The 27,150-nt window shown below is 40.8% G+C and overlaps 2 protein-coding genes and 1 long non-coding RNA gene across 4 annotated transcripts in view; 2 read left to right on the top strand and 1 right to left on the bottom strand.

The window, feature by feature from the left end:
* The window catches only part of SENP2 (SUMO specific peptidase 2), a 32,292-nt gene extending 29,186 nt beyond the window's left edge, over positions 1–3,106 (bottom strand). Inside the window, exons 1-2 of the mRNA XM_026007312.2 lie at positions 2,745–3,106; positions 340–395 (exon numbers count right to left, since the gene is read on the bottom strand). Coding sequence (XP_025863097.2) covers positions 340–395; positions 2,745–3,076 — 388 coding nt within the window. The 5' untranslated portion in view covers positions 3,077–3,106. The remainder of the gene's footprint in view (positions 1–339; positions 396–2,744) is intronic.
* Positions 3,107–3,215: 109 nt separating this feature from the next.
* Positions 3,216–5,648, top strand: LOC112926184 (uncharacterized). Its single transcript, XR_003236281.2, has 3 exons — positions 3,216–3,350; positions 3,429–3,572; positions 5,166–5,648. It is a non-coding gene; the product is annotated as an uncharacterized lncRNA (long non-coding RNA).
* Positions 5,649–12,153: 6,505 nt separating this feature from the next.
* LIPH (lipase H) overlaps positions 12,154–27,150 on the top strand; it is a 50,507-nt gene continuing 35,510 nt past the window's right edge. For both annotated transcript variants that reach the window (XM_072752529.1, XM_072752530.1), the window contains exon 1: positions 12,154–12,337. In XM_072752529.1, coding sequence (XP_072608630.1) covers positions 12,289–12,337 — 49 coding nt within the window. In that variant the 5' untranslated portion in view covers positions 12,154–12,288. The remainder of the gene's footprint in view (positions 12,338–27,150) is intronic.

The raw sequence follows: 27,150 nt of genomic DNA on the forward strand, positions 1-27,150 counted from the left end.
CAACACATTAGACTCATTCCCTCAGCTATGTGAACTAGATGACTCAGTTTGAAGTAGCTTTATACAATGTTTTCTCCTCAAAAACAAAAAGCACCTTTTCCGTATAGGAAGATTGAAAAATTTTAAATACATATTCAACATACAGCCTTATTTATCTGGAAAGATACTCAAGTCCCTGATAACAGTGTTTACCTCTAGAAAAGATAACTGAGTAGAAAAGGACAGGAAAGAGACTTAACTGTTCACTGTACATACTTTTTACCTTTGGAATTTTGTTCCATGCATACACTTTTCCCACTTAAAAAAAAATCTGATTTTTAAAATTATCATATTCAATACCTAATCTTGGTCTTTTGGCTGGTATTTCATCAGCGTCCACTGTAGAAAACAAAGTGCTGAAAAGAGAAAAATATATATATATATATATTTATATATACACACATCCATTTCTATAAGTAAATCTAGTATGCATATAACACATCCTCTCTTCACTTTGTCAAAAAAAGAAATTCAAATCATGTTAGAAAACACTCCTCTATAGCAGGCCTCTACTATTTGAGGACTTAACGCTATTGTTTAAACTATTTGAAAGAGACCCAAAACTCCCTATTAAGTGATAATCTGTAATCTGGCTAAAGTACAAATTTGCAACTGGCCAGAAATCACCTGGGTAGTAAATGAACATAGGTAAGAGCCTAGGACTAGTATTTCCTTTTTCTCTCCAGAAGTGATTTTATTTTATTTTTTTTAAACATATCCTTTTTTTTTATTATTATTTATGATAGTCACACAGAGAGAGAGAGAGAGAGAGAGAGAGAGAGAGAGAGAGGCAGAGAGAGAAGCAGGCTCCATGCACCGGGAGCCCGACGTGGGATTCGATCCCGGGTCTCCAGGATCGCGCCCTGGGCCAAAGGCAGGCGCCTAACCGCTGCGCCACCCAGGGATCCCCAGAAGTGATTTTAAAATAACAATTTCCTTGGGGCAGCCCGGCTGGCTCAGCGGTTTAGCACCTGCCTTCGGCCCAGGGCGTGATCCTGGAGTCCCCGGATTGGGATGGAGTCCCACATCGGGCTCCCTGCATGGAGCCTGCTTCTCCCTCTGCCTGTGTCTCTGCCTCTCTCTCTGTGTGTCTCTCATGAATAAATAAATAAAATCTTTTTTAAAAAATTCCTTTTGAAAGATGACAACATAAGAAGCCTTAAAATAGAATTCTAAGCCCAAAAAGGTCTTCTATTTAACTGCATTTCTATCATGGAAACTACATTACACTGGTAATAAAAAGCTGGGGAATTTGGGAAAGTTTCTGGACCTATTTAAAGATGATTATGATTGATCAGTTTCACAAAAAAAAAAAAAAAAAAGGAACAAAATAAATCCCAGGGGAATACCATTCAGTTCATAACTGTAAAATCCCAGTAAGATCTCCTGCCTTCATTTTGACTGGAAAAAAAAAAAAAAAAAAAAAAAAAGGCTTACATTGTGAAAAACTGGTTTGATTAAGGATGTGTGGTAAAGAACGGGGTTTTGATCTCCAAATCATTGTTTCATCTATCTGAAAGCAGGGATTCACAGCAAAAAGAAAGGACAGGGGAGAGAGAATTAACACTCTCCCATTCAATAAATACGTACCAAGTGCCTATCATGCACCAGCCTTAGCACAAGGCCCCTGGGGTAGAATAAACAAATACTACCCTTATATATATTAAGCATCATTTTAGGCACTATACAACATGTTCTCAAATGACCCCCACTGTCAACCTCACAAAAAGGTAGAAAAGAACAGGTTGAAACCTTGGGCTCTCTAGAACACATGATGAAACTCAGCCAACAGCCAATTTCATCAATGACCTGCATTCTCAGACTCATGTATTCAATCATCTTGTTCTCTCAAGCTCCAAGAAACCAGTCTTCAACAATCTTGAGGCTTCATTTCTTTTTTTAAATGAAACTAACACTTGATCACTAAAAGTTAATGGTGGGGTGTGTAGAACTGGTATGGTATTTTATTCTCTAGATTAATTCTCAAGCAAAGGAGTACACGCCACGAAATGAGACAAGCCAAGGAGTTGATGCTAAACAAGAACAGCTTTTAGGTTCCCCCAAGATTTTGGCTGGATTTTACAACTAGTGATCTTTTTAAAAGAACGAGACTCCTAAATTTTCCCCCTCATACACTCAAACGCAGTGCCATCCTCCCTCCCTCCCCCGCAAAACACGTACACACACACACACAGCTTGACAGCTGTTTCGGAACAAAACAGCTGCTGTTTCTCGGTGCTAAAAGAACAATTCTTGCAGTCAAAACGGCTTTGGGCAAGCTATGAATCTCACTTGCCGCAGCCGCACTTACTGCCTACAGATGACACTTGGGAGTGTGCTTCGTAAACAGTGAACCACAGCACGGACAGTATTCGTTCAATTTTGAGTTTTCAACCTTAACAGTATACGATAAAGCCCCATTGGACAGCAACCAGCTTGGCCTCTCCCAAGAACATCAAAGATCCTGACCATCAGGGGCCACTCCAAAGACAACCAGCTCGATCCATCACCAGGAGCGCATCCGCACAGCGTGGAGGGAGCGACTACGTCACCAGGGCACCCGCGACTCGCACCTCCACCGCCTGGGCCCCGCCAGCTGATTCGGCCGGGCAGGGCCTGCGGGGCTGGATCGGCGCTCTCCGGGCCGAGCCCCGGGTGGGGGAGGGGGTACAGCCAGCCTGGCGCTCGGCCCCCTCTCCTCTCACCTGTTCGAGCGCCGCCTCTTCAGGAGGGCCCGGGCAGGGGGCACCGGCCGGTCACAGAGACGGAAAATGGTGCCGAGAATCCTAACCAGCCATTTGTACATACCAGGCCCAAGCAGCAGCGGCGGCCGACACACCCCGAGACGCAAACCCCAGAGCTGTCGCCGCCGCTGCCGCCTTCGCCGCCTCGGCCACCACCGCCAAGGCTCAGTCGCCCACTTGTGACGCGATCGGAGGGCCCACAGATAAAACGTCCTGAGGGCTACAGGACGCCCCCCCCATCCCCGCCTGCCACCACGCCTGACGTCACCTCCTCCCGCCCGACCGGAAAGCATCTTCGTCCTCAGTCTGCGCACGCGCAGCCCCACCCTCGCCCCCGCTCCTCCCGAACCTAGCAACCGGAATGCGTGCCGGAGACGCCGGTCCAATCGCTAACGAGATCGCAAAGACTGTGGGCGGGGTTTTCTCTTCGGCGGAGCCAATCGCGAGTCCGCCCGCGGGACAAGGCCCACGCGCCGCACGTGAGGCTTCCGCACCCGGAGGGAGCGCTCCCGAGGCCTGCAACGGAGGAGGTGCTCAGTAAGCGTCTGTTGAGGGCACGGAATAAAGGTAGGTCAGGTCCATGAACGAGTATTTACCCTGCTGACCCTTTAGTTTGCATGCACCTTACGTCTAGTTTTCCCGCAGGCGTGGTCACCTTCATTTATCCCAGCACCCCCAGGCGATGGGGAGGAGTCTTGTGCCCATTTTTAATAAACGAGGAAATCAAGCATAGAACGATTAAGTGATTTGCCAAAAATCACCAGGCTAACTAGTGGCGTGGCCCTTGAGGTGAGTCCGCTGGAAGAGACGTGATTACAAATTACAGGATAATTGTGTGCAAAGTGCGGTAGGCGCCAGAGAAAGGAAAACCACACCTTGGGGAGGAGTAGGGAAGGACGGAATTTAAGCCTGCGCGGAGACCTCAGGAAAGTCCTCCCCTGGGCTGGCAGGGAGTGCCCATTAGTTCTCTCTCTGTTACCTAGAGGTCACACTTCTGGTTAATTATCAACAAGAGAAAAAGTCCCACCCTGCATAGTGACTAGAAATTCCGGTCCCCTCTTCCAAACAGTCGTGGAATCCTTCTTTTCAAGCCCCACAAACCCATCCCTGACTGCAAACTTGACCCTTACCCACGATTGAGTTGAGGCCAGACTTCCAGGTTTGCTCGAACTTTAACCCAGGCGCTCCCCATTGACAGCCTCGTCCTTTGCTCAATAAAGTGTTCTGGAATTCTGGTGCAAGTCACCGCCCAGAGCTCCAGAACTACCAGCTACCCACCGGTGGCTATCACCACTCTGGAAGCAAATCCTAAATTGTGGATGTTGGCCCCTTCCTTTCATTCTCCAAAACAAAAGTTTGAGAACAGAGTTATAAAGACCAGAGGCTTTTTTTTTTTTTTAAGATTTTATTCATTTATTCATAAGAGACACTGAGAGAGAGAGAGAGAAGGGCAGAGACACAGGCAGAGGGAGAAGCAGGCTCCATGCAGGGAGCCCGACATGGGACTCAATCCCACGTCTCCAGGATCACACCCTGGGCTGAAGGCGACGCTGAACCGCTGAGCCACCCGGGCTGCCCTAGATTTTTCTTTTTTTAAAAAAAGAAACTTTAATTTCCATCAACTTTATCCCACCCCGTTTGCCTTTGTAGAAGAGCAGCTGAAGACCACTCAGTGGTTGTTCCTACTTATTCAGTGGCCTGAGCAGTGGGAGCTTCAGAACAGTCTTCAGTGGTAGGCTGAGCACTCAGTCTTCAGTAGGGGACTGCTAGACAGGTACAGAGGGCACCTGAATGCCTTCAGACAGTGTGTGACTTCAGGTTGAGTAGCTGTGACTCTGACATGCCTCCCGGGTCACAGTCTTTTCGGTAGCAGCCCGCTCTTCCTTTCCAATCTCTTCAGGATCTCCGTAGAACTAGAGATCAGACATGATCTCCCAGGGGTGCTGGGGGTTGGTGCCACAGACGCACAGGACTTCCCAGGTCAGCATCCACCACATCAGACCCGCTGAGTGAGTTCCCTTGTTGTAATGCATAGCAATGTCCACATAATGCAGAGGCGAGTCTGTGTTCCATAAGCCATGGTAGGCAGGTCAACATAAGACACCTCTGTAAGAGTTTGGTGGTCAGCCCTGGGAAACCACCAGAAATCTTGGCTCCTCAAAGGCTGCCTGGATCTGTCTGTTTAGTGAAGGTTCCAGGCTCCAGTAGCAGCAGTAAACTTGAGCACAGCTAGCTGGCCAGTACTCCTGGATGATACAACTGTTTGTTTGTTTTTTTTTAAGTTTGGTTTTCAGTGGCAACAATAGCACAAGCTGCCAGCAGAAGCTTCTTCCAGGTTCTCTTCAGATTAATGATGTAGATGCTATCACTTTTTCTTTCTAGATGGACTGTTCCATTTGGAAGTCAAGGTTGTTGCCACCTAAGTGGATTCCTGCTGCGAGGAAGTTGAAGACCTCATCCTTTCATTTGCAGGAACCAAGGGCTCCAGAAATTGTAAAAGTTTCCCTTTAAGTTAGCATGGGAACGTAGAACAATACCACTGTGTGGAACCCCTCTCCAGGTAGTGTGGAAAGCAAAGACCAGTTGATTTAGAAGTGGCTATTAATGGGAGCCTAGGTGGCTCAGTTGGTTAAGTGTCTCCTTCGGCTCAGGTCATAATCTCAGGGTCCTGAGATCAAGCCCCACGTCTGGCTCCCTGCTCAGCGGGCAGTCAGCTTCTCCTTCTGTCCCTTTCCCTGCTCATGTTCACTCTCTCCCTCCCTCCCTCCCTCTCAAATAAATAAAATCTTAAAAAAAAAAAAAGTGGCTATTAAAAGTATAGCATCAAAAAAATAAAAGTAAAAAAATAAAAGTATAGCATCTGCAGTCCATTTCTCATTGGCTCCCAGAAGGAGTTCCTCTCCTCAAGGTCATCTCTCCACTGTTCTCAACATCTTCTACAAGGCACCGATAAAAGAAAATCTCCCCTCTACCTCCAAACCAACCTGATTCAGGCTGGACTCCCACTTAACTTAAAAAAAAGTCTACCACTGGCATTATTTTGCAGAGCACTTTGGCCATGTCCAAACTGTCCCTTCTACTCTAAGAGTTGGTCTTTGCCGTCACCAAACCAAGAAGAATGGTCAAGTATTCGGAAGGGATTTTCCAGAACAAAAGAACAGTCTCTGTTCAAAACATAAACGAGAAAATTGCAAGCTGCTTTAGAATAGCAGTTTATCCAAGGTTTTGGCCACCAAGACTTAAGAAATACTGGCAACAAGTCTCAGGCCACTCTAGTACAACACCACGTTTTTTTCTCCTGCCTCATTAATAGCACCTACACATACACGAAGCTGAAATGTTAGTCACTGTCCTTGAAAAGTGGAGGGCTTTGAATTGCCTGGGTCTGAGGCCTCATCAGCAAATAGTAACTCCTGAGTGTAGCAACTGCCAGCCATCGCCCACACTTACTGCCCCCTTGCACACATACACCCCCTTTGTATCCTCTTATTATCTGGTTGTCTTCTAAAAGGAAGAAAGGAAGATGACTTATAGCCTTATAATTTATTCTCCTGGGATCTTGCTAGTTGGTACCTCCGCTGTCCTGTCGTCCAAAGTGGAGGCATGGGCCAAATGCCTGTCTTTGGATTATCATTACCCCTACCCCCACCACTGCTACAACCATTCCTGGACCTGGGAACTCTTCACCAGAGAGTTGGAGAAAAAGCCATATGGAGGAACAAGGACATTGAGGTTTCTTTCTTGGTTTGGATAACTTGCACCCTTATACTGCTGGAGGGGCACATCCTCACTGCTTAAGTTTGCATTGGGGTATCCTCAATGGTTGCCCAGTTTTCTGATCCTCTTCTTCTTCCTCCTCCTCCTTTTCCTCCGGCTGAGGTCCTCTCCTTCAAGCTTTTCCAGGGCCCACCCCTAATTTTCCTCAAAACCTATGTCCTGTCCACAGAACAAGGAAGACCCAGCCTCCAATTCATTGTTCACTCTTGCACATTTTCCCTTTGCCAGCATTCTCAGAGTTAGTTTTGCTGACCCCTGCCAGAGTTCTGGGCCATTTGATGGAACTGGGTAGGACCCCAAACGTGAGATATTGTTGGTTTGGCTTAATGTGCCTAAAATCCAACATGAAGGTCACCACCCTGAAGGTTAATTCCCTTCTGGGGACCAACTCTGATATTCAAGAAAAACATGTCCTCCTAATAATATGACTTGATCTTATTCAATCTAATCCGGCCTTATTATCCAAAAACAAATATAATTCCTTGTCTTAGATTGTATTACAAAAGTTGTTCACAGGCGTGGCCTGCTTTGTGGAGAAATAGCACTCAGCCCTACCTGAGCCTCTTTCCTAATCTGTAAGATAGAGTTAATCAAACCTGCCTCTCAGATCTGCGGGCCAATGAAATGTTCTTATGTAAGTGAAGGATCAACTTCAGTGCCCAGCATGGAGAAGTGCCTAATGTTTCTCTTCCCTCTTCTTCAATTATCTAGTAAGCCAATTAACTTGTCAGTTCCACATCCTGTATTTTCCTACATTTTCCATTTCCCCTCTCCAAGCACATCAGAACTATCATTCAGGGCCTGATAATTTCTCAGTCTTTTGCAAAAGACACCTCTTTTTGTTCTCCATCCCTCTTGTATCTATTTGTAAGTTGATCTCTCTTTTGTTGTTATTTTGTTGTCTTTTGTGGTTGTTGTTAAGGAAGGTAAATTTATATTGTTCTTATTTATTAAGGAAAGTAGATTTATAAATTAAATACATGGTTTTTCTGTTACTAAATCACTAAAAGTGTGTGCGTTGATTTTCATCTAATTCCAAATATTTGTTTCCAGTGGTCTGACTTCTTTTTTTTTTTTTTTTAAGATTTTATTTATTTATTCATGAGAGACACAGAGAGAGAGAGAGAAGCAGAGACACAGGCAGAGGGAGAAACAGGCTCCATGCAGGGAGCCCAACGTGAGACTCAATCCCAGGTCTCCAGGATCAGGCCCTGGGCCGAAGGCGGCACTAAACCACTGAGCCACCCGGGCTGCCCCAGTGGTCTGACTTCAACTATGGAGAATCCCTAATATTTACTTTGGAGGACTCTAGGGAGGACCTCATAAAGAAAGGTATCTCTGGGAGGAGCTAAAACTGTTCCCGGTTTCACAGCCAGAAGAGGATGATTCTCAGCAAGAAAGACCCTGCTGAATTACACAGCATGAACCCCTCAAATGGTTCACAGTGGTTCCAAATGAGGGCCCAAGGCAGATGTTACAAGGACAGACCTTCCAAATTATGGAGTGGGTTTTTCCAGAGTTGCTTCTCTCCCAGACAACTCTTGTGTGCCTGCTCTGTGTGTATAACTATCTAATGAAGGTGTAAGAGTCTCATGATCAATGCTTGGAAAGCTAGTTAAAAATAAAAACAGAAATCTGGTTCTAATAATATTTTAAAACAGCACTTTAAGATCCAAATAAATCTAAAATACTTGCTACCACTGGATGTTATATATTGGACACTACCCCTAAATTTTTCAATATTTTCGATGAGCTTTTCATTAATAAAAAGTATTTTGCCTCTGTCTTGCCAGGCCTTGCCAGAGCCCTCTATCCTTGAAATGCTCTGAGCGGCACTCTGCAAAGAAGCAGTTACTTGAAAGTACTGGACTTGCATTTATTTTGTTTGATACATTGTTTGTAAGGAAGTCATAGCTTCTAAAACAAAGTAGCTCTATTCCATGAAAAATACTTCTTAGGCCAGAAAAGTAGTACGAAGACATTTTCTTTGTTTTGTAATAAACTACCAAAAAAGATTATTCACATAATGTTAATAAGCTAACCTAAATGTACTATTCTCTATATATTTATAGTTTCTTATATTTGCTATTTATATATTATTATGGGATATATTATTTTTATATGTATTTGTATTATTACATGATAGTACCATATTAACATGTAAACAAGTGAAGAAGAAGAAAACTTAGGTTCTCACTGCCTTGAAGATAAAATCCAGTGTCCTAAGCATGGCATACAAAGTTCTTCATAGCCTGTGTTCAAATTACTCTCATTTCTCAATGCATACATCCAAACTGGCAATCCACACTTCTTTTATGACTCCAAATTTTTTCTCTCTGCCTGGACTGCCTTTCCTCCACCGTCTTCACCTCATGAACTCCTATCCCGTCTTTAGAACTCAGCTCAGGGAGGACTTCCTATGTGAGGATTTTCCCATGGCTTCTCTCTGTGGAATTCCAGCATCTTAATGTTTCCTCCACAGTTCTATGGCATATGTATCCATAGCTCTATATTCATATTATTAATATGTCTGTCTCCTTGAGAGAAGGAGCCATCTCCTATTTTTTCCTTATTATTTTTTAATTTATTTTTTTTTTCTTATTATTTTTTTAAATAGAAGCTTGAAAAATGTTCAATAAAAGAAAGAAAGAAAAATGTTCAATAAATGAATGAAGAAATTAAACAAATATATGGATTTAGGGGAAAGTTGCCCTGATCTCCTTGTAGAAAATCAACCAAGGAAACAGACTTATTTTTCAAACATGTACAACTAGCAAGAGATTGTGGGGTCACTGATGCAGATGAGAAGATGTTTTAGTGAGTCATACAGCAGCTGAGAGCACTAGACCAGAGTGAGAGAGGACATAGGTCATCTTTCCTTGACTGTTTTGGCCAATGAGAGTTATAAAACCACCTCCCCTCAGTTCCATTACATTTCCATACCTGTTTTTCCTGTCCATGTGTTTGGAAGCTTGCCTGCCCCCTTTCTATTCTGCTCTCTGTAGCCAGAGATTTCTAGGTTAAGGGTGGAGGTGGGTAGCCAGTGCATAATACTAAATTGGAAGTGAAGCAAATTATGTTATTTTTGAGTTGTGATTATTTATCAGGGTCATCGTATTGAGAAAACTGACCATTATTCACTCTTGACTAGCTGATGAGAGATGAAGAAATGGTTTTCCTCACAATACCTTTGAGTAAATGCTAACATTCACATAGTTATAAGTTGGCACATCTCTTGGAATTTTAAAAAACTTTTATCTTGAAATAATTTGAGGTTCACAGGGAGCTGCAAAAAATAGGACAGGGAATGTGTTGTGTACCCTCACCCAGTTTCCCCTTATTGTAACATCCTTTATAACTAGAATGCACTCAGGAAACCAGAAAATTGACATTGATACAATCTACAGATCTAACTTCTATGTTACCAGTTTCACATACACTTATTTGTTTGTGTTCATGTGTGTATGTAGTCCTGTGCAGTCTTACCACCTGTGTAGATTGCCAGGACTACCACACAAGCAAGAGGCAGAGCTAATTCACCTCTCAAAGATTCCCAGTACACCTCCATTTCTCCCTCCCTTTCCTCTTCCCCCATCCTTTGGAATGCTTTATGTTTTTTCATATTTGATATTTCTCACTAATTCTCTCTCTTTCTTTGAGAGGATGGGCTTTCCCATTGACTCTTGTGCTATTTTCAATGCTGGAAGTAGAAAAGAGCACACAGCTAGGAAGTTATAGGGACCTTCTGTGACTGCTGGCAAGAAAATCAGTAACAGTAAAACAAAGAGGCCTCCCAAGGGAAATGAATCTTACTCTTAAAATTGGCTGGTTTCCAGGAAAATGTACATTGGCTCTGTCTAGATAAAGACTTGGCGTGGTACTAAAACTGATAGGAGCGCAACAAATATTTATCAGCCAACTACACTGATCCAAGAGTGAGCAATGCATTTCATAACAGGTTCCTAAGAGAATGTGAAACAATTCTCCATTTGTTTCAGAGGGCAGTTTCCAAATTAGTAAAGCTTACTGCAAATAGAAAAAATAAAAAAGCATTTGTTTTTCCTGTTTATGTATCCTTAATTTATTTCTCCAGTAGGAGACAAAAGATGAAAATAGCCTAGAGTACTGACTGAAGTCATTCATCTGAAACATCACTACTGTCAGGTGCCCTCCATTCCTAAAATCATTTGATCCCTCGTCTAGCCTAGTGCAGGCTGCCTTCCACTGGACGGCCAGGTGTGGACTGTGTAACCACATAGGTAATATAGTTACCAAGTGCTCAGTGAGCTCGCCTCAGTAGCAGACACAGTGCTAAGAACTTTACTTATAATAGTTCATTTCATCCAGAAAACAACCATGTGAGATAGGTGGTTCTGTTTTCTTCATCTCATAGTTGAGAAAAGTAGGAGCTTGAGAACTGAAATGTTTTGTTTCAAGCCACACAACTGGGGAATGGAAGAGGTGGGATCTGAACCACTGCTTGGGGGTCTTGGCATTCATCAGGTCTGAGGGCTGACACAGAATCTACGTGCGATACTTTGAAGGCCCCCCCGCCCCAGGGGGGGAATCCAACTCTTTGGGAAGCATTGCTGGAGTGCAGATAAAGAAAACTGTTAAATTACATGAGAGATGCTGTTGCTTCATAAATACCTATTTCAAGTAGACAATGCTAAATGATGAGTGGCTTTTGCCTGATGCTCTGGATGACAACATATTCTTAAGTTGTTCATACCTTTATTTATAAATTTATGTTTCAGCTGGTCAGACCCCCCCCCTCCTCCACCCCCACCAGCCTGAGTAAGTGCTACAAGCACTTCCACCAGAGAGAGAATTAAATGACCTTGTTGCTGTGGCAGCTCAAATTCAGTTACTTCCTACACTGAAGTGGATGGATTCTGACATAGTTCTCTATTTAAAGCTTTTGCATTTACTTTTCCTTTTTTTCTATTTTTTAAAAGATTTTGTTTATTTGGCTGAGAGAGAGAGAGAGAGAGAGAGAAAACACAAGTAGGGTCCTGGGATCATGACCTGAGCTGAAGGCAGATGCTTAACTGGCTGAGCTACCTAGGCATCCCTGTTTTTCCTTTAAAAAGGAGGAAGAAAGGGAGAGGAAGAGATAGGAACTCTGGATCGGAAGAAATAAAAGTATGTATAATGCCATAAAAATTTCTTTTAATCTGAAGCATATGTGGACAAACACAGGTATACGACTAGACTTAATGAAATATTCTTAGCAAGGTCTAAAGACTGCTGTATGAGGAATGAGTGTGTGAATTAGCATAAAAAGTAGTTTTGTGTACACAGGCCAACAGTATACTCATTGCATTTATTTCATTCACAAGAACAGGGAGGCAAATATCTCAAATCACACTTGATTTCAACATACCAAGCCAAACAACTAATAAACCGCCCACAAAGAATGAAACTCTTTTGAACTCCGTCATTCAGCAGATACACATTATATTAAGATATGCAGAAAAAAATTTAAAAGATATGCATAAAATTGTGTAAGGCAGAAACCTACCAACCTTCCTTTGAAAAGAGGAGGAGTCAAATATCCTGCCAGGGTTGGGACCCGCCTGCAGTCCCTCTCAGGAACTTCCTGTTGTCACCACACCTCTGGATTAGCTATCTGAGCTCTCAGCAAAGCCCTCAGTGAAACTCTTAAGGCTCTGCCCAGGGAATCACTCTTCTTGTGAATGTGACACACACTCTCTCCAGTTTCCATATGCTGAGATTATACTTCTTCATCAGTTTGATGTGCTTGGTCAAATCAGGTAGGTCGTTTATTGAATGGTTTTCTTAATTATTTAAAAAAACATTATTAATAGTATTGCCACTTTGCATTTTATTAGCCCTGTTCCTTCAATGGACTTTTTAAGTTTTATTTAATAATTTTTAAGGAAAGAAGGTATGAATGAAATGAACTTCCTAATCCTGAAAAAATTTTTTCTCAGTAGTAAGAGATTAATATTCCTTGAAATTAACTTCTTCTGAAGTACAAGAAATGAATGTGCTGGGAAATCTAAAAGTTATTTTCTTTCATAGTTAAGTTTTCTGTGCCTTTCCACCTGCACAGAAATAAAATCATTTATTTTCTGGAAATCTTAAGTTTTATTATTATAACTAATATATAGAGGATAGATTTTTATAAGTTTGCATACATTGATGATTTATTTTAATTATTTTTTAGGAAAACATGACTTTATGTAAACCCCTTGGAATGGTTCCTGGCATATTGATAATGTAAAAATTACTAATTATAATGAATATGAATTAAAACAGTAATGTACAGGGTCACCGGCTGGCTTAGTCAATAGACCATTCAACTCTTGATCTCTGAGCAGTGAGTTTGAGCCCCACATTGAGTGTAAAGATTACTAAATGAATAAATAAATGAATAAGACAGTAATGTACATAGCAAGGTAACAAAAATAAAATGAAGTGCTTTTTTTTGAAAGGAACTCAGCTTTCTTAGGAATCTAGTTCTTTTTTCATATAGCATATGGTAATAAAGATTGGTACAATTTTTTTAAGGGAAATACGTTACGCATAGTAACCATAAAAATGTTTATACCTTTTGAACTAGTAAAACCATTGCTGAGATTTTATTTTAAGGAAAAAACTTTTAAAAGGGAAAAAATTCATAAGAAGATGATTCTAACTATGTTACTTATAATAACTTGAAATTAGGTATAGCAGAAATGTTTCTATGTACAGGAATGTGTAAAGTACAATATATCAACTTTTTAAAAAATGTAGCCTTAATTTATAAATTATTCTGAAGCCATGCAGAAATGTGCAGACATGTTTATAAAATAATGTCAAGTAGACAAAACAGAATTCAAATTTAGAGATAAACTAAGATGACAATTATGTTAAAATCATGTATGCATGCCTGTGAATAAAGTGTACAAAGGAAATGAAAAAGTTAAAATAGCTGTATTAGGATTTCAGGCTTATAAATAATTTTTTCTTAGTTTGTGCTTTTGAAGCTGATTTAACAGTAATTTAAAATTATACTAATGATGGTATTTTTCACCGAGAAGTCAACATTTTAAAGTGTGTGTTTATTATAATTTTTAAATTAAAGAAATAAGCATTTAGAGTTAGTTTTATCCCTGACATAAAAACCTGATGATGATTTGTGGGTACTTCCTTCCAGTCTCGCATTATATATCTCCATGTACAAAGTTGGAACTTGATTTTTTGTGACTGGCCTTTTTACTTAACATTAGTTCATCAGTAAGGTCTTATTTTAAATGATTCTAGAAGATTCACTGAATGCCAGAATCTAAGCAGAGACACACCACAATAAATTTCTGTAGCTAGAAGGGAAAAACATAATTTTAGGTGTAAACTAAATTTAGACTTCTCAGTATCTGCAAAACTATGAACTTGCAACTTCTTTTTTGTTTGTTTGTTTTTAATAAGATTTTATTTATTTATTCATGAGAAATACAGAGAGAGAGGCAGAGACACAGGCAGAGGGAGAAGCAGGCCCAGTGCTTGCTTCGGCAGCACATATACTAAAATTGGAGAAGTAGGCCCAGTGCAGGACTCAATCCCAGGACCCCAGGATCATGACCTGAGCCAAGGGGAGATGCTCAGTCACTGAGCCACCCAGGTGTCCCTGAACCTGCAACTTCCATGGGAGAGTCTGTTGAATAATATGCATCTGATAGCAGAAATGATTTATCACAAATACATTGACTTTTTGCTTTTCCCTTCTTTGGCTTGCCGTCCAAAAATCAACAAGTATTGAGATGTGATTCTGAAATGCAGAGGGTACAGGTGATTCACTTTGGGAGACCTTTGTTCTGTTCTAAACTTTGTGAAATCATGGTGGGAATGTTTGCTGTAATTTTACCAGTGATCAAAACAATGGGTAGCAAGTGCTAGCGTGCCTCAGAATCACCTGGGGATTTATTTAAAATGCAGACCACCCCCAAAGATCCAGACTCAATGGATCTGGGGTGAGATCCTGGAATCTGCATTTCTAACAAACCCTCTGGGTTTTTTAGGTGCAGGTGATCCAAAGAACAAATGCTGATAACTGTTGTTCTAAATTAAGGCTCTTGTCATAAAGATATCACTCTTCTATCAATACTTTGGCTTATGGAAATTTGTGTAAAACTACATAGATATTTACCTGAAGAAAATAGCTTAGTGCCCAAACCAGAATTATATCCTCAGATATTTGAAGTCCTCTTAGATAATTTATAACTCTGTGGTGTGTGTGTATGTGAAAGAGGGAGTGAGGGAGAAAGAGACAGAGAGAGACTTAACCCTCTCTGACAGGCAGACAAAGGCCAGAGAGGTGATGGAATGTTAATTTGCATATTTACGCACATGATTAAGAGATGAGAATGAGGAAATCTAGTATCTCGTTTTTTTTCTCAGTTGTACCCTAAAAATTATGCTGGTGGTTAAAAGCAGAAATGTCCAACCAAGAGGGCATTTTGTTCATATGCTTCTTCCCTGTATTTGTTGGGGTCTTAAAAAAGACACGAGAGATACTCCCCTAGGTTTGGCCCTGGCCAACTGGGAATACTTCTGTTGGGGAGCAAGAATTTCCTGTCCCCTTGAAAGTACTTCAAGCCAGATCGAGAATCAGAATGACATGAGACAGATTAACAACAGAAAATCAAATTTAATTGGGTACCTATGAGGAATCCACACAGACCTGGAAATTCCAAAGGACAGTCAGGCAAAATGAGGTTTATGTGTCGTTCTGAATTAAGGGGAAGAAGGTAGGGGCCTGGGACTTCAAAGGGAAAGAATGAATTCACAGGAAAATTAAAGTGAAAAAGATTAAGTGTTTGGTAAATGTCTTGCTGGGCCACTCAGAAACTACGGGACATAGAGAACTTTGATCAGAAGGGCCTTGCCAGGTTCCTCCCTGTCTACCACACCTAATTCATGTCAGTGTAGTTAGCTATGGTGATAGCTCTTTTCCTGGAGCAGGTTCTCTGTGTAAATTCTTTATAGACTATTGCGGGGGAGGTAAAGAGGTTTTCCTGAATCTGCTGGGTTTTAATTGCTGCTTTTTTTTTTTTTTTTAAGATTTAATTTATTTATTTGACAGAGAAAGAGAGAGAGCCTGAGAGCACAAGCAAGGGGAACAGCAAAGGGAGTGGGAGAAGCAGCCTCCCCACTGAGCCAGGAGCCCCACTCAGGACTTTATCCCAGGACCCTGGGATCATGACCTGAGCTGAAGGCAGACATGTGACTGACTGAGCCACCCAAGTGCCCCTTGATTGCTTTTTTAATTTTTTTAACTTTTACTTTTTAAAGACGTATTTGTTTGTTCTTGAGAGATACAAAGATAGAGGCAGAGGCAGAGGGAGAAGCAGGCTCCCGGCAGGGAGCCCGATGTGGGATTGGATCTCGGATCCCAGGATCACGCCCGAGCCAAAGGCTCGGCTGAGCCACCCAGGCGTCCCTGATTGATAAAAAAAAAAAAAAAAAAAAAAAAAGGATTTTACTTTTTTGAGAGAGACAGCACAAGAGCATAGGGGAGGGGCATAGGGAGAAGGAGGGGCATAGGGAGAAGGAGAGGCAGATTCCCTGCTGAGCAGGGAACCCAATGCCTGACTTGATCCCAGGACTCTGGAATCACGACCTGAGTTGAAGGCAGACGCTTAACCAACCGAGCTACTCAGGCACCTGCTTTTTTTTTTTTTTTTTTTTCTATGCCAGTGTAGGGCTGTATCTCACACCCTCAGATCATAACCTGAGCCGAAATCAAGAGTTCAATGCTTAACCCACTGAACTACCCAGGCACCCCACTTATTGCTTTTAACTCAAAATAATCTTCATGCCAAAGTGGTCTGTCTGGGGGCAGCCTGCCCTTGGCCCCCACACTTCACCATCTGGTTCAGAACAGGTTTCTAATGCCAAATTCAGTGTGGTCCTCTGCATAAAAAAATACATAAACTGAGTTACTTTCCAGATTTAAAAAATTTAATAGAACTTTATAATAGGAAATTGTCACTTCCCCCCTCTACCTCTTTTAAAAATGGGAGTCCAACTCATATTCTGATCTCGCCAAGGTACTTTCTGGCCTAAAGTGATTTTTATTTATGGGACTTTTGGAAATTACTTCAGAATCGTGTTTTCAGGCAAGCATAAAAATATTCTCTAGCATGGCTTACTGGAAACATCCTGACTTCACCAACTAACATGTGGTGAGCTGTGTCCCAGACACTGACTAGTATCCGTTGACCAGATTGCAGAATCCTTGACAATATATCCCTTAATCTTGGTATCAGTAAATACTTCCAGGAAACATTAAATCAGTATACCTGTCTGTGGACCTCTGTTCTAAAGTTGTTATTAATACCTGTGTCATGTTTGGGGGTGGGAGAAATGATAGCTCGAGCACACCTTGAAATCCAAAACTTGAAATAAAAGACCTGTGAGTCAGCCATGCTTGTTCTACTTCCTGACTGAATGAATATTGTGCATCAAGATTAAATTAGGTGGAATTTCACACCTGTCACTTGAGTTTGGTTTCACAGGTGTGAAACCATAAGTCTAAGAGAAACTGATATTTTCATTTTTAATCAGTTGACTTAGCCACATTGAGAGACTGAGTATGAACCTACCTGTACTTACTGATTCTCACAGAATCTCAGAACTTTCTCTCCCTCTGCCCACACTCACAGTTGCTTCATCATGGGTTATTTCTGTCCACAATTCCATCTTCTCTTTTCACTGACACCTCTTTGGATATGAATGAGGAGCCTCCTCTTTTTGTAGAAGTTTCCCCCTCAAGTCAGAAATGTGGGTGATGAAATCAGTTCCCAAAGCAGGTAGAAACTAAGAAGCTAGAACTGTGTGTGACACCACCAAGCTGCTTGGGCAGCTTCATTTTGCTTCAGGGCAGTAGGTCTTGTGATGATAAAGCAAAAGTATCCCTTGGAACTCTCATCAGGAGGGGAGTGGAGTTGACAATGATAAGTCTGAGGGAATCATACTTTTCTCTCCAGCTCAGACTCAGATGAAATAGGTCAATGGAAATGGAAGTCTGTTTTCTCTGTTGTATCCTAAATAAATATAGCTAGTGGTTAAAAGATTGGAGGTGTCCTTCCAATCAAGAGGGCATACTGTCTATCCAACAGTTTTCTCTGGCAAATATAAAACAAGATAACAGCTATAAATAGTTCCTAAGCCTGAGAGTAGTTTATTTTTGCAGGAATACCTATGCACCCTCCCTACAACAGATTAACTAAAGTGGGGGCTTTATCTGTGGTACAAAATGGAGATCCAAGGGGAAAGAAAAAACTGGAAAAGTGGGAGACTGTTTTGATGTTGACAGAGAAAAGTGAAACTTTTGCCCAGTTACCTCCAAAAGACTTTTCATCTTTCTCACTTTGGTCTTTCCTTGAAAGTGTGAAATTATCGGAACCATTTCTTAAAACAGTTGTATTGGAATATAATTCACATACATACACCTCACTCATTTAAAGTGTGCAATTCAATGGTTTTTAGTATGTTCACAGATATGTGCAACTATCACTGGCTAACTTTAGAGCGTTTTCATGACCTCAGAAAGGAACCTGGCGCCCTTTACCTATTGCACCCCTAATTCCCCATCTGCTTTAATCCCTCAGCCCTTAGCAACCACTAATCTACTTTCTGTCTGTATAGTTTTCCCTGTAATATGATTTGTGGTCTTTTGTGACTAGCTTCTTCATTTATCATAATGTTTCCAAGATTCAACCTTATTGTAGCATATGGAACCATGTTTGTTAACCAAAGGGTATTTAATCAGCCAAAATATCCTGCTTAGCAAAAAGATGACAAAACACTTATTTGGTCAAGATTTTATTTTATTGGGATCCCTGGGTGGCGCAGCGGTTTGGCGCCTGCCTTTGGCCCAGGGCGCGATCCTGGAAACCCGGGATCGAATCCCACGTCGGGCTCCCGGTGCATGGAGCCTGCTTCTCCCTCTGCCTGTGTCTCTGCCTCTCTCTCTCTCTCTCTCTCTGTGACTATCATAAATAATAAAATTTAAAAAAAAAATAAAAAAAAGATTTTATTTTTATTTATTTATTTATTTATTTATTTATTTATTTATTTATTCTAAAGATTCCATTCCTAACTAATCTCTATACCCAACATGGGGCTCAAAGTCACAACCCCAAGACCAAGGGTTGTGTGCTCTACTGACTGAGCCAGCCAGGCAGGCACCCCTGGTCAACATTTTAATTCCAAGAGTATTGTATGGTTATTTTCGGATATTTTAATTAAAAATTAAAATAAATTTTAATTTCTTGCTTTATTAACTTTTTTTAGATTTGGGTTGTCTTTGGTTAGTAAGACTGCCCTGGAAATTTATTTTCCTAAATAGATGCCTCATGTCCTTTCAGATCAGCTGGCTTGCAGATCTTAGAATTTTGTGTCCAAAAGGAATGCAAGAGATTAGCTAAAATCTCTAAGGAATGAGGAACCAATCTGTCAATATAAGGAAAAGGATGGCTCAAATAGATAATCTGCTTACTTGTTAATGACAGAGCCAGAACCAAAACCAGTTCTCTGGCCAGGTAGAAGCACAGTCATCTGTATAATGGCCAATATGCTTCCCTTTTCCAAAATCCTTCCAAAATGATGGAAGGAAAGTAATTATTGCTTTATATCAAATTCCATGCTAAGCAATTTACTTATTTTACCTAGCCTTCATAACAACCCTATGAGATCAGTACTACATCAGGGAGCAAGAATTTCCTGGCCCTTCCATGGTGCTTCAGGCCAGACCAAGAATCAAGTGGACATGAGACAAATTAACAGCAGAAAATCAGATTTAATTGAGTACCCATAGGGAATCCACACAGACCTGCAAATTCCAAAGGATTGTCAGGCAAAATGAAGTATATAATCTGAATTAAGGACAAGAAGGTGGTATGGGGCTTCAAAGGGAAGGAATGAATTCACAGGGAAATGAAAATGAAAAAGATTAAGTGGTAAATGTCTTTGTTGGGCGACTCAGAAACTACAAGACATAGATAACTTTGACCAGAGAGGCCTTGCCAGGTTCCTCCCTATCACATCTAGTTCATAACATAATGTAGTTATCTATGGTAATAGCTCTCCTCTTGGAGGAAATCTTCTGTCTAAATTCTTTTTGGGCAGTTGAAGGGGAGGTAAAAGGCTTTTCCTGAATCTGCTGGGTTTTGATTGCCTTTTAATTCAAAACAATCTTCATGTCATGTAGCCCATGTTGGAGTGGACTGCCCTTGGCCTCTACAAATATTAACACAATTCATCATCCATATCATCAATGACTATTTTTTTTTAAAGATTTTATTTATTTATTCATGAGAGACACAAAGACAGAGAGGCAGAGACACAGGCAGAGGGAGAAGCAGGCTCCATGCAGGGAGCCTGATGTGGGACTCGATCCCAGGATCCCAGGATCATGTCCTGAGCTGAAGGCAGACACACTCAACCACTGAGCCACTCAGACATTCCAACAACTATTAATTTTTTAGAATTTTCTATTTACCAGCTAATACTTTAGATATTTCATAGACATTATCTCTAATTCTCACCACAATCTTGATAACAGGGCTAGGATTAGGGTGAAGTCAGTGAGGCACTCACCAGGTGCAAAATTTAAAGGGATAAGGGACACCCAAACTCAATAATCCATATAAATTATATTTATGATTTTAATGCAGTAAAAAATATTTTTCATGATGTTTTAATACAAGATGTAAATGATATTTTAATATTTATGTGATATTTTACTGAAAATAATACATATATCATTAATAATGCATTTTCACAGTACATAATAAATGATATGCATAAGTGATATTTTGCGGGGCATAAGTGATATTTTAATGTAGTATTTTTGAAAGATGAAAATCAATGCAAATAAGTCAATGATGAAAAAAATATCAGAGGCACCTGAGTGGCTCAGTCAGTTAAGGATCTGACTCGTGGTTTTAGCTCAGGTTGATTTTAAGGTTGTGAGGTTGAGCCCTGTATCAGGCTCCATGCTGCTTGGAGTCTGCTTGTGATTCTTTCTCTATCCCTCTGTCCCTCTCCCCACCCCCACTCTATGCGCTCTCTAAAATAAATAAATCTTAAAAAAAGAAAAAAATATCAAAATTTTACATACGGACAGACTATTGTTTGTTTTACAGCTCTGTGTTATTGTATAATAGGAAAAGTCACTTCCAATCAGCCAGCCATTCCTGGGTCCATGCCATCTTCATTTCCTTGCTAGCTGAACAGATTGAATAACAAAGGGCTGTATTTATGGTCATATTTTTTGACTGACTAGCAAGATTTTATAAACTTTTCCCACTTGGTTCAAAATCTAGGAGGATATATATATATATATATATATATATATATATATATATATAGTTTTTTTTTTCCTTTTGCCTCAGGTCAGTATGGCTCTGCAGAGCACTGCCTGACAGGATGGCACTACTATGATCATTTTACACATGTGAAGCTGAGGCTCAGAGAGGTTAGGTAATTAATTACTAAGGGTCACATAACTAGGAGGCAATAGAGTTGACCTGACTCTGAAATCCATGTTCCAAAAATCATGTTGCATTTTGTTAAGGACATTAGACCAAGGTTGGCAAACTTTTTCTGTAAAGAGCCAAATCAGTCAATATTTTCAGCTTTGTGGGTCATTGGTCACTTTTACAACCACTCAACTCTGCCTCATAACAAGAAAGCAGCCATAGACGATACATAAATGGTCCTGGCCATACTCGGCCCATGGGCAACCACACATTAGATCATAACAAAATACCTCAGGCGCAAATATGTTATCTCTGAAGATGTTCTATCCAGGTTTCTTTGACATCTTACTCTATTCTGCTCTCATCTCAGCCTGCTCTCCATCAGAGTCTAAATTCCTCATTGGATGGAAGACATCACCCATCCAATTGTAATTTTCCAATTGCTAACACTAACCAGCATTTCAGACTAATTGAATTTCAAAGTAGGCTGAAGAGGAAAGGCCATGTTTTTCCTGCTTCAAATAAACTCTAATAGAAGAGGTTAAGCTTTAGAAACCAGTTTGACATGTTCTGTGGTTACTTGGTTAAAGGCCCTGTTAATACCACTTCCAAGTAAACTCGACTTTGTAATAAAACAACACAAAAAACAGAGGTTTGCTTTCTGAAGGTGTACAAGTGGTTAATTATTTTATAAACATAAACTAGAAATTAAATATAAATATAAAGAACTATATTTATGAGGGTGAAACAATTTAACAAATTTGCTATTCGCAAATATCTAGTTCTTGCCTGCCCTCCAAATTGCCTGAGAATTTGGGGTCCAATCTAGTATAGTGCTGGGCACTATACTAGACAAAACAAAACAAAACAAAACACAGTGCTTGCTCTTAAGGAGCTTAAACTAACTCGTAACATGGTCCAAAATTAGGTAAGTGTAATATTTTCTTTTAAAATGTTATTAATTCTGAGGGGGAAAGAATGAATAACCTTAGGTAGTTTTATGCAGAGAACCTCAACAAATGGAATGCATAATCCATTTTTGTTTGCACATTATTTTGCAGGCCTTACTACCTGCAGATCTCTTTTTACACAGTTCGAGTCATATGCATGTCATTTCATACTCGATTTATTTCATTTACATTATGTATATTTGTAGTATCCAGATGGATCATTCTGAGTAGCTGAACAATGTGATACTTGCTTATTCATGAAACATATATTGATGTCAACTCTAAGTCAGGCTACATTATATATATTTGTAGTATCCAGATGGATCATTCTGAATAGCTGAACAATGTGATACTTGCTTATTCATGAAACATATATTGATGTCAGCTCTAAGTCAGGTTCTGTTATTGGCACTGGGAAGACTACAGTGGATAAACAGTTCAGTTATTTTGGAGCATCTACATCAGCAGGGAAAGTTGTTTCAGAATAGGAAAAGAATGCTTCAGGTGTGTGGTAGGAGAAAAGAAAGTAGCATATAAGGGTCAAAGATCTCCAGAATGGGATTCAATACAAGAAGAAAGTAGAATAATACCTATAAATCCTGAGGGAGAGAATATTGTTTGAAGCCAGATAATCAGTTAGGCCTAGGAATTCATTTATGGATATGAATGAATTTAGGAAATATTATATTATCAATTGGCCCTTCTTAAAAAGATAGCAAGAAAAAAAAAAAAGATAGCAAGAGCTCTCACTCAGGGATTAATGAAGAAGCCTAGGAAGAGGATTCACTGGGAGCAATGACCATTATAGCATTAAATATAATTACATTTAGCATCTACATAACTGGGGGAATATGGGAACTATGGTTCCAGAAGACAATTTTCATATACAGCCCATTCTTGTTACTCATGGTAGTTATGTGCCGTGAAGCCACTGCAAACACTGAATTAGCAAATACTAAACCATTGCTCCTAGGGGAAATACAGGGTTAGGTTCCTGCAAGCCTTTGGTTACAACATTTTTATTGACCAATCATTATGTGCATTTCTGTTTAAAGACACTTTATTTTAGGGTCCCCTAGGTGGCTCAGTCAGTTGGGTCAGTCAGGCTCAGTCTAGTCTTGATTTTGGCTCAGGTCATGATCTCAAGGTCATGAGATAGAGCCCCACAGCAGGCTCCACGCTCAGTAGGGAGTCTGCTTGAGAGCCCCTCCCCTTGCCACCCACCCCCATGCTCTATCTCTCTCTAAAATAAGTAAATATATCTTTAAATAATAAAAACAAAAACATTTTATTTAATATATTGTTTACTCATTAACATCAAATTCATGGCCAGCAGCACTATACCTCATGCCAGAATGAAGCTTCTCTGAGATACATATCTTCTCTGTAAGGTCACACCACTTCAGGATCATGCTTGGAGACCATTTAAAATGACGAAATCAGGGATCCCTGGGGGGCGCAGTGGTTTGGCGCCTGCCTTTGGCCCAGGGCGCGATCCTGGAGACCCGGGATCGAATCCCACGTCAGGCTCCCGGTGCATGGAGCCTGCTTCTCCCTCTGTCTGTGTCTCTGCCTCTCTCTCTCACTGTGTGCCTATCATAAATAAATAAAATAAAATTTAAAAAAAAGAAAAAAAATAAAATGACGAAATCATCAAGAAAAAGCACAAGAAGCAAAAAAACATGGCAGTAAATAGACTATGCAAAAGACATTTGTTAAGGGAGCTGAAACAAGAAGACAGAGTGTTGCTGTGTTTGACCTCATTTGAAAGTGTGCATATGGTGCAACCCATTTTTTTTTGCCTTTCTGCACATGACCATGAATGACTGCAAAAGCACCCCAAGTATTGATTTTGGGGGGTTATAGTTAATTTTAGCAAGTAGGGGAATTCATAGATATGAAATCCACAAAGAATGGAGATTGACTGTATTTTGACAATAAGAACAAAAAGTGTACATGTGTGTAAGTGTGTGTGCATGTCCTGAAAGAGGGGCCAGGGAGGGTATGAAAGATAATGTGTGTTAACCTTCTTGTCTTTTTTGTTAGAAAAGGAGGGGATAGAACAGATACAATACATACAACAGAGACTCTCTGTTTCTGTTGATACATCAATACATAGAGGCTTAAATGTTATTTATTTTTAAACTAAAAATGGAATCATTAGATGAACTAAAAGTAATTTTATAACTAATGAAAATCAGGAGATAGACATTGGGCCAGCAAGGAGAAGTACCAGCTGTGCTGATGCTCTCATCATTTGTAAAGGAGGATCATTAGATACTGTCTCAACTTACTAAAGCAAGGACTAGAGCAGAGTGAAGAAAGACAACAGTTCTGGCAAAGAACAGCAGGCAACATGGCAGAAGTTAGAAGTGGGCTGCACAACAGGCAGAAATACACCTTCCAGATGCCCAAGAATTCTTGCTAGGGGTTCACCTTGGTGGATAATGAAGTCTGAGTACACATACCCAAGGCCGGGGTCTGGAGCAGTTCTGCAGGTAGTCTACTTCTGGCCTACAGTGCACACATTTACAGTGAAGAGAGACGTATTTCATATAAAGTTATAACGTAAAAGTAAACACCAGAAAAATTCAAGCAGGCTATGATCTTCCAGCATGAGAAAGAAGTCATAAATGCAAAACAACAGAGACAGGGCAATGCATACAGGATGGATTGTAAGGATGGTAAGCCAAGAAAACACTAAACTCAGAAAACACAGCTTTACAGTATTTACGGTCCAAGTGTGTCAGCATGGGTCCTCCCAGAAGCAGACACCGACATGGGATTAGACATGCAAAAGATCTACCAGAGGAACTGTGTGGCAAGGAGAAAGGATGAGGGCAGGCCGAGAGAGCCTTCACTGTGAACCACATCTGGCTTCCAGGAAAGGAGGGGAGCAAGGAAGAATGGCACAGGCACAGCCTCAGTACAGGTGTGAGAATATTTCGGCTGAGTTGATGGATTATTCCTGAGCCAAAGTTGCCTGTTATGGCGCTCTCCCATGAGAAAGAGGTGGGGGCACCTGCATGGCTCAGTTAAGTGTCTTGCTTCTTGATCTCAGCTCAGGTCCTGATCTCAGGGTTGAGAGTTCAAACCCTGTGTTGGATTCTATGTGTGGGTATGGAGCCTACTTTAAAAAAATAACATAAAAATCCACTTGTTCTGCTCTTCTTGCCTTCCAGTAACTACCCATTGCCTCCCATGAGGCAGGAGGAGCCAGCCTGGGGCACTGTAGTACCCCACAGTGCTCGGTAATGGGGTGGGAGCAGCCTGGGGGAGCCATGGCTTCATGTGAACACTATAGACTGGCTGCTGGAGACACAGGTGACTCAACCACGCTCCCTGCAGCAGGTTCTCTTGAAGGCAGATCTGAGGGAGGCCTCTGCACCAATTATACCTCTTAGGCCAATAAATGTGAACTCACCTATTTTTTTTAAAAGGGTTCTCAGATTGGGCCATGAAATAAAACCCAGCTAGACGCTATGTGAAAGACCCCCTAAAACAGAGGAATTCAAAGGTTAAAAAGGATTAAAACATGCTAGGTAAGTGCTACCAAAAAGAAAGCCTAGTTAGGGGGCGCCTGGGCGGCTCAGTAGGTTAAGTGTCTGCTTTCAGCTCATGTCATGATCTTTGGATAGAGCCCTGCATTGGGCTCCTTGCTCAGCAGGGAGTCTGCTTCTCCCTCTGTCCTTCCCTCTGTGTCTGCTTTCTCTCTCTCTCAAATAAATAAACAAAATCTTTTTTTAAAAAGTTATCATTTGGGATGCCCAGGTGGCTCAGCGGTTAAGTGTCTGCCTTTGGTTCAGGGCATGATCCCGGGTCCTGGGATCCAGTCTTGCATCGGGCTTTCTGAAGGGAGCCTGCTTCTCCCTCCGCCTGTGTCTCTGCCTCTCTCTGTGTGTCTCTCATGAAAGAAATAAATAAAATCTTTTTTTAAAAAGTTATCATTTGATGGAATTCAGGCAAATAAACCACATTAAAATGAAAAAGGATAGAATACCTGAAACATTAGGCCTAGGTAATAAAAATAAAAATCTATGAACTTAAAACTTAAGTAGTTTGGGAACTTGAATTTGTCCTTCAGCAATGTTTTACTTTGCTGAAGGGATCTTACATTCTTAGCATTTAGATTAAGATGATGTAAGAGAAAAAGATTCTTGATTCCCAGATCAGGGGAAACTCACTCTTTAAATTCTTATTTTATACCATATCTCTTTTACATGGCATATATCAAAGGTTGTAATTTCATGCTTACTTGTGTGGGGTTTTGTTGTTGTTGTTGTTGTTGTTCTTTTGTTTTTACTTGTGTGTTTTATTTCATTAATGCCCAACTCTCCCTCTAAAATGCCACCTGACCCAGGACCTAGGGGAGGGTAAACTTATTGGATGAATTGTAAATTTCCTCTGAGAATGAGACAGAATATATATAAAGCTGTTATATATAAATATTTCATTTTTCACTCAGTACTTAATGATGGGCTTTTCCAGAGCTCAATGCCATTATAAAAATAAGACACTAAAAAATATATGAAGTCAAAGTGGTTCTAGCAAATGAAAAATATCTACTTGTTTTGGAGGCACCTGGGTGGCTCAGTTAGTTAAGTGTCTTGCTTCTTGATCTCAGCTCAGGTCCTGATCTCAGGGTTGGGAGTTCAAACCCTATGTTGGGCTCTATGCTGGGTGTGGAGCCTCCTTTAAAAAAAATAACATAAAAATCCACTTGTTCTGCTCTTCTTGCCTTCCAGTAACTACCCATTGTAAAGGGGCTTAGTAAAGACTCAGCAATTCAAAGAGGTTGGTTGAGCCATTCCACAGACATGAAAAGTGGCACCTGTGCTGAAAAATAGCTCTGACCCAAACTTTATGACTCTAGTCTGAGCCTTCCAATGACCCAGATATGTGACTTTTGACACACTGGCCTAGTATGGCTCAAAATGAACAGACCTAACAATTAAATAATCCCCTTCTTTGGAAGGGGATCTCCATGTTCCCCAGTATGATCTCATTCATAATTAATCTCCTCAGCATTCCTCTCTTGGGCAGGCAGGTTATAAATGAAAGATGACGTAATTTCCCCAGGTTGTCAGGTGAGTCAGTTGCACAATTAGGAACAAAGACAAGTTTTACTGATGGCTGAGCCCAAGAGGC

Source organism: Vulpes vulpes, chromosome 3 (assembly GCF_048418805.1).
Source record: "Vulpes vulpes isolate BD-2025 chromosome 3, VulVul3, whole genome shotgun sequence".
In the NCBI taxonomy this organism is placed as follows: Eukaryota; Metazoa; Chordata; class Mammalia; order Carnivora; family Canidae; genus Vulpes; species Vulpes vulpes.